This window comes from Austrofundulus limnaeus, unplaced genomic scaffold, assembly GCF_001266775.1.
Source record: "Austrofundulus limnaeus strain Quisiro unplaced genomic scaffold, Austrofundulus_limnaeus-1.0 Scaffold829, whole genome shotgun sequence".
NCBI classification, from domain to species: domain Eukaryota; kingdom Metazoa; phylum Chordata; class Actinopteri; order Cyprinodontiformes; family Rivulidae; genus Austrofundulus; species Austrofundulus limnaeus.
In genome coordinates, this window is record NW_013953231.1 from 3561 (window position 1) to 11783 (window position 8223).

Below are 8223 nucleotides of genomic sequence, written 5' to 3' on the forward strand. Positions count from 1 at the left end.
TATATATATATACTTCACTTTCAGAATTTGCAAAATAGCTCATGACCAGTTAAGAACACAGCGGTAAGAAAAAAATAAAATAAAACAGCAAAGGATGCAACACAAAGAAATAGAAATACAAGCTGATGAGGAAGCGTTGCGACATCAACAATGAGTAAAACATTCCACCTGCTAAAAAAAGACAAAACAGGGTAATGTCAAACACAGATGGCCAGCCACCTTTTATGCTCTGGGGCCCCACAAGCACAGCAACGGCCCCCACACACCACGACACACAGGCACCGTGCAATGACTCACTTTGCCACCACTCACATCAAGTGTGTCTGCTCAGGCTATCTGGCCTAAGAACAGCTGATTTGCAAAAAAAAAGTAAAACATATGCTTTTTCAATTGCAGCAGAAACAACAAAATCACCCAAATAAGACAAAAGTAGAAGCTTGTAACATTCGGCCTGGATTCAGCTGATCTGTCTTGAGTTCTTCGTTTTTAGCTAATTTTTGTTCGTTGTCTTTTAGGTGATTTGTTTAATAATTTAAAAGCAAAATGTCACTTCAAAGACAACTGAATCCAGGACTCCGAAGGTGAAAAGGTTCAGCAGCAAGCACAGATTCTTAAATGTTTTTAAGCAAAAAGAAAGATTCCCAAATGAAATTGAGACGTGATTTTTTTTTTGTTCCCCAGTGAGTGAAAATCGATCACTTCTATGAACAAAACACACACAAACATACTGTATGCAAACCAGGTTACTCTAATTTGAAACTCAAGCATAATGAGATAAGGACTAGCTTGAAGTGAAGAGGATTTAGTGAGAGCAGTGTTGTTGCAAGTTTAGGCYAGGGGAAAAGTGTAAGCTTTAAAACAAACATAAAAAAAGGATGACAAAAACTGAAAAATGTTCTAAAAAAACAAATAATTCAAACAAGAGTAAAAAGAAAAAAATAAGAAGCAAAGAGGAAGGCGAGGTAGTAGAGGGATTATCAAACACATGTCTGGATAGAGCCTACTTAGAAATTTGCATTTTATTTATGCGCAGGCTGTGGTTTTATTGCAGACAGGTATTGTCTACTGGGAGAAGAGGGAAATGATGTGAACAGAATTCAACTGGACATGGCGACAGCTGCACTCCGGGAATCGTTCCAGCAGAGATTCGTCCAATATGTTCCCCCCACTTTTCCAACTCTCTAGCATTGCACGAACATCTGCAGAATATTACTTAGTATTAATACACCCATAATAGAAGACAGGCTCATCCTTTTGCAGGAACTAAGTGTGATGACTATAGTGGGGTAAAAAAAAAACTCGGAATAAGCTTGTGTTATACCTGACAGTTCCTCTACACGTATTTGAAACTTGGCTGGTGATCTCCGCACCAGGTTTTGACATTTGTGTGTCACGCCGCTGCTCCCCTCAAACTACTTTCCATACGGTAAATCCTTGTTTTTGTCATCCCTGTTTGACGCCGCGTTTGCTGCTTAATAAGGAGATGAAGTTTCTCCTCTGTTGTGCCGATGTTTGAACCCACCCATCTCCAGACAGCCGCCTCAGGAGGGAGAAAAAGTGTTTCGCACAGGTAAAGCAGAGGTTTATGCTCACTATGAGAGTTCCCTGCTAATTGAATATTTCCTCTTTTTATTTGTCTCCTGTGCTCCGGTGTTAAAATGCAAGTATTCAGCCCTGATTAGGCAGGTAAACATTTTAGGGTTTAAAACACACACTAAAGTTGCATATCAGAGCTACTAGACTGCAGGTGAACTGTCCCCAGAAAGAACAGAAATACATAAAAAATGTGTTTGATTTTTCTACGCAGACGTTGTTTGGTCCCTGCCCTGCTTCATTATCTCCGAGTGCGAAGCGCTCGCATCGCGCTGTAAGCCAGCTCCCAGCGCAAAACAACACACACCGAAGCAGGTTAATCGGCGTATTCGTTCCATGCACACTTTTGCCATCCTGCCACGTTGCGCATTCCCTTTTATCATCAAATGCCTGTGAATAACAGGTCTGCAAGTCTGCCCGCATTGCGTCATGTGCTTCTGTTGCTCCTTTGATTGGGGTTCTTTTTTTTTTCTTCTTCTCTGCAAGTAAGGAACTAGGTCACATTAAACACTGGTGCTGTTCAAACTGTATAATCCTGAGTGAACGTAAAGATTTCATACTGTGATAAATGATTTGAACTAATAAGCAGAGGTTAGGGAATTCCCACTTGGTTTTCAAATAGACTAGATAAAAAAATCATTTTCTCTCTTTCAGAGCGCGGATAAGAACTTGAACGCAACAAAGATGTCAGTGAAAAACATAACAGAAGGGGAAATCTTGAGTAGTTTGAACATTTTCACTCATTCCACGTCACAACCACAATCTCGAGAGTTTTCATTATTGGAAAAAAAAAGGAAATCGAACATACTTGATGTAATAGTTCAACACTTTGAGAAGGATTTGCTTTCAGGGTTGGAGGTAGACGAGGAGACAGACACCACTCTCAGCATACATCTGTTGAACACGAAGCTGCAGCCAGATCAGAGTTATCTTATCTTAAAATAGCACAAAGACTAAAGGCAAACTGTCACCTCGGCTGAGTCGAAGCACAACACAATCCAGCTGCAGCTGCCTTTAAGGCTCGTTAATTAACACTCCATACCAGGTTTGTTTTATTAATCGTGCTTATGTGTAAATGTGACAATTCCCTGTTTGTGTTGGATCAAGTGCTGAAACATTTCTTGGCAAAGACCAGCAACTTTCTTTGTCTGCCCGTTGCCTGGGAACTGCTCAGATCCCAAGACTGGCAGATAACCCACCCCAAAATGGCAAATTGTTGTTTTTGTGCAGCTTAAACAAATGAGATATAAAGTGTTAATTAGGGTGCTTTCAGGGGGCTGATGGGRGGATTTCGTCACCGAGGCGGCATAGCCCGGCATCACCGTTTGCTGTTAAACCACCGAAACCTGTTGTTTTTACACAAACAAGTTGCTAATTATTGAGGTTTTAAGAGTGCTGGTACTGTAGGTGTGTATTGTTTTTATCGCAGCTAGCTGTTTCTGTCTGTTTTCACCCTTCCTTCTAAATCTAAGCCAACCCTTTGGTGGTAGCTTTATGTCCAACAGAAGAGACATGAGAGGGCTTTCAATCGGTCTTTTAAACAGTAGACATGTGCATTTCTCAAAATGCTGCATGTGCACTTTAAAACAATCACAGATCTGTGCAAGAAAATAAAAAAAAGACAAAGGTGGAGGGCGGATGTGCACCTGGGGAGTGAAAAGCCGGTGGAGAGGGGGTGTTGCACACCACCGTTTCTGCCAGCAGGTTGTTATAAGGGTTAGTGTCGTGGGTTCGGAGGAGGGGGTTAGTTAGGAGGTAGTTGCCAGTCATCCCTGGAACAACAGGAAGAGAGACAGAGGGGAAAAAAAAGATTAGGAGGTGAGAAACAGCGAGAAGGACAAGATGCTCAGGGCTCTGTGTTTTGTGGTCCAGGCGGTGTGCTGGGAAGGCTTTGGACATAAACAAACGTTGATATTTGCTGTCTCGGATCTGACACTACAAAAGACCTCTGCTCCATCTGCCTCCTATCGTAGACAAAGCCGTCGTAGAAACACTGGTCAAAGCGAGCCGCAGCTCAAACATTCTGCTGATGTAACTGACAAACAGTGTTAAAGCGACGAGTGTTGACCAAAGCATAGCAACACAATCAGCTGCAGTGTTTATGCGAAACAAATTCATCAAAACAAACTCATCCAGTGAAGACAGTAGACAAAACATATCGGAGCGGCCTGCCACAAATAACACAGTATCCCCCCCCCATCAACCTCAGCATACTTGTGTAAGCCCTCGAGAATGTAATAACACATCCAAAGTTATTTAGACGGATAGTGAAGAAACTCTGCACTGGCAGGGCTCTCTAAAAAAAAGAAGGAAAAATATATATAAATAAAAAAAAGCTCTTAGCTGGCTCAGAACTACAGCCAAATCTGTCCTGGCACAGTCCAAACCCTGAGCTTCACGGCGCTGGGATCCAGCCCAAAACCTGTTCCGACCTACACCTGACTTTGCTCGTCTCCATCCCTCTTCTTTCACCTCGAGACTTGGTTTTGGGACGAAAGCGATGAAAACGGCTGCCGCAACACTCGGGTCTCTCCAATCGGTGTCATTACCAAAACTCAAGCCCTCATCTGTAACATTTTACACCTCACTAGCTATCACGCCTCTTATCTTTCTCTCTCTCTCTCTCTGTTTATCTCCGCTCAGATGGTCCAAGCAAACAGGGGCGTGCGAGGAAATCTGCGAACTTAGAAGCGTTTGACGCGGCTGATTGCCGATCGCTAAGAGAAATGCAGCATGAAATCAGGTCTTATCTTCGACTATTCTCGGCAGTTAAGTGTTTTATCGTGCATTCCGAACTTCCTCACAAACAGACGTGAGTCTTCCTCTGGTGGTGGTGATGATGATGATGGAGAACCGGAGCTGCTTACCCTGGTTGAGTGTGGAGGTGCTGTTTATGTCGCCTGAGATGAAGGAGGACTCCGACTGCTTTCTCACAGTGTCGTTCCACATCCGCCTGATACGGCTCTGTGTTGAGAGAGGAACAAAAAACAGCCACTGATTAGTGCTCAGATTGGTGCCCTTGTGTTTCCAAGGCTTTCTGGTCCCCAGGAATGAGTAGCTGAGTGGTTTTGTGATACAAACCACAGATGACACAAATGAAGATTTAATTGGCTCGCTAGCTGATGACATGTTTGCACGACAAAGCTCTGTATGTGCTATTGATTCCACTGCTACCTAAAACGGAGGCACTGAGGATCTTACGGGTTGTAATTTGAGAGATCGGCCCTAAGCTGCTTTTTTCTTTTTCTTTCTCGGCAGTCGGAGCAGAAGCAGCCACTAAGTCCCTGGTGGTGCTCCTTAGATAGACCTCACAAATTTGAAGAAGCATGTGCAGTGTTTTCCCTTCAGCATTTCAAATGCACACGGATGCCAACCCAAAAAAATGTCAATAAATGTGGCGATGAAAAACAACATTTTTCTGCTGCTTAAAAACTTGCTTTCCTGAGTGCAGCGTTTATTCAAGCTAAATGAAGCAAGGTGATGGGGCTCGGCAGATAAATGGACGTTCTTGTTAATACTTGCAATGCTTGAATATTTGTAAAACACACTTACAGATGTGAGGTGGAGCTGCAAAACTGAATGATGAGAAAATAAAATAAAATCATAAAGTGGAAAAATGGATTCCATTGGACAGCGCTGATTTATATTTTTTTTAATTCTCTAGGCTTTAATGTTCTCCAGGCTTATTTTTTTCATATACTCTGGTTCTCAAAAGTTGATATACAGCACTGAGCAAAAGTTTTAAACCATCACTAATCTCTTTCCATTTTGTTTCCAAGGCAGTTTCTCTGTGCTGTTATGAGTATAAAGCCAACTAAAGTACATAAACCTTTAAATTATTGCATTTTACATATTACATTTTTGAACGGAAAAATATTGCAGACTAACCTTTAGTGTATGTTGATAATAAAAAAATAGGTAGTTTAACCAAACTTGTTCTTCAACGAAGTAAAAAAAAATTCTTGCTAAGAACTTTCACTTTTTCCTTGAACTCTAAATCCTCGTTTGATTCCCGCTGGCGTACCTGAGTAGCAGAWGAGTAGCGGGCTGTGGATCGAGACGTGGATGCCTTGGCTGAGCTGTGGGAGCTCTCAGATGGGAGTGCACCACAACACTGGGACTGATGGAAACATTTGCTGTACTCTTTCCGGACCTGCAGAGAGGCGAAAGATTAGGACAAACTCAACACACTCAGGCACAAACTGTGGCACATCCTCTCCCACCACCCCCTCTCCACCTCAGGAGAGCCGCAAATCCTAAATCTTTATCAAATGCCAGCCAGCTGACAGCAGCTTAAATGCCATACCTGCGAGAACCGGGAATAAAACAGACGGCGTGCCACATATTGGCATATTACAGCACACTCTGACTTACATTTTGCTAATAACAGAATTAAAAATACATTGCAATGTTAATGATGTTTTACAGCTTGGATTTAGAAAGGAAAATTACATTTTTTGGTTGGAAAGTGTGCCAAAAGGTTTAGCTGCAAATATAAATAAATAGCTCTACTGTATGTTGTGTTATATCAGTTTTTTTTAATTAAAATGAGGAATGGGCAACTGGCGGCCCACGGGCCACATCTGGCTTGCAGGTGACTTCCGTCCGGTCCGTCAATGAGTGAATGAGTGAGTGCATTTTTAAAGTAAAACACATAATTAATGGTTTTTGAGAAGGTAGACTATCTGTTCACAGAATTTCAAGGCAAACCTATGTGTTTAGTCTGCTTCGAGACACTTTTTGCCATGAAGGTCACCACTACAACATATGAGATGTACACTGAAGTCGCAAGTACAAAATCATGAGCAACTTTTTACTAGAACCACAATCACGCAGGAGTCTGCACTCAAGGGGTCTGCCATTGCACCTGAATTGTGGCCCCTTCCATCATTTTAGTTYCCCATTCCTGATCTAAATGAACAAATTTAGTCACATCCTGTCACACATGTTACCATCTTGTAAATAAAAAAATTCAAACTTGAGAGATAAATAACAATTTGTGCTTAAAACGTACTTATCAAAATATAAAATAATGAAATTATTTTATATATGCACAAGCTTTACTATCACTCCAATTGAAAAAATAATAATAAGGAAAGAAGGTTTCACTTTGTCAACTTAGCAGTCCTAAAACAAACCAAAAAAAAAACATATTGTATCTGCAGTCTGAATGAGTTWACGCCTGAGGTTTTTCTAAATATATTAATAAGCAATTCCAAAATGAAGGTACACATTCAATGTAAAGAACGAAATCAGCAGAATCCACCAAAACCTACAGAGAAACTTGAGTCACATCACCCATATTAGTCTGTGTCTGTAAACAAATGGGGAGGAATTGTACAAAACAATATTTAGGTAGAAATGCAAGATTGAAGCTGCTGCTAACGTTTTTCTTTTACTTTAAGAAAGCCATAACTTTAAAAATGAGAGGATAAAAAAGTGTCACTTTGGTTTCTTACTTTTATTCATGACATTGCATTAAGTACCTTTAAGGAAAACCTAAAGTTGCAATCAATATTTGACAATTTTGCTTCCTGTTTGAATGATTTTTAGCATCATAATAATCCCCAAAATACAAAATCTTACTTTTTTCTGAAGCAGGCAGTGGAAGATGAAGATGAACATCCCTTGCAGAGTGTTGAATATGGTAAAGAGATATGCCATCACAATGGACGATTCATTGATGAAGAACAAGCCAAAGGACCATGTCAGTCCCGAAAGACAAAGCAAAGCAAATGCTCCCAGAACCCACGACCTGCAAAAAACGAGTCAAATTATCAAGAGAAAAAAGAAAAACTTAGTTCTGTCAAGTTTTTGCTTTGTGAATCATTTCACTTCTCCAAGATTCCATCTCAAATATATATATTTTTTTCTCATCTTTTGGACATGTTCTGCTTGTGTACAAATGCTGATAGATGGATTTTTGGCAGGGATGTGACCCAAAAAATAAAAACTTGGTCTTCCTCAGACTTGTTGGCTCAAAAAACTGCACACACAGCAGCTTTTTTTCTTTTATTTTTTTATTGGTGCCTTCCAGGAAAGCCTAGAGCCTACAAGATAACTTAACAGTCAGTTTCAGGGACAAAAGCTGGTTGCTGCTGATGCACAAGAGAGAAGTGAGCCACCCGAGAGAGATACAGTGAGGCTGGAAAGGAGAGAATTGACCATCATTGTTTTGAGAAGAAAAATGTTAGATATGCTTCTCATTTCATCGTGTGTTTTAGGCAAGAATTTGCTAATCTGGTAACTAATATTTTACTCCCTTTCCTATGRTTTCTTAAAGTTCCCACATTTAACACAGAAACTAAAGACATTCAACATATAATGCTGATCCCAATTAATACCAGTTAATGAGATTTGACCGCTTGCTATATTGTACAAAATCCAGCATTCACAAATGTGTCACTTCTGTGATCTAAACACACGCCTAAAAGGCAATTAAATGATGTTTCTCCCCATTTTTGGTTTGGACCAAAATCAGAGTAGCTGCCTAAAAATCAAACACCCACATAACCATTTGCTGGCACGTTGTCAAACATATTGTTGAACAAGGCTCCAAGCTCAGAAACGGTCAGGGATTTGTGGCGTTATCAACCAAATGCAGCCCACTGGAAGGAAGAAGGTGCAACC

The 8223-nt window shown here is 40.8% G+C and overlaps 1 protein-coding gene across 11 annotated transcripts in view; it reads right to left on the reverse strand.

Annotated features, from left to right (window-relative positions):
- adgrl2b.1 (adhesion G protein-coupled receptor L2b, tandem duplicate 1) overlaps positions 1-8223 on the reverse strand; it is an 82308-nt gene that overhangs the window by 2467 nt on the left and 71618 nt on the right. For 4 of the 11 annotated variants that reach the window (XM_014028907.1, XM_014028905.1, XM_014028906.1 and 1 more), the window contains 4 exons: positions 7180-7348; positions 5618-5746; positions 4461-4557; positions 3240-3365 (listed from right to left, as the gene is read on the reverse strand). In XM_014028907.1, coding sequence (XP_013884361.1) covers positions 3240-3365; positions 4461-4557; positions 5618-5746; positions 7180-7348 — 521 coding nt within the window. Of the gene's footprint in view, positions 1-297; positions 352-2401; positions 2503-3239; positions 3366-4460; positions 4558-5617; positions 5747-7179; positions 7349-8223 lie in introns of those variants that run through there. The other 7 variants (XM_014028915.1, XM_014028908.1, XM_014028913.1 and 4 more) reach the window with 4 other exon arrangements.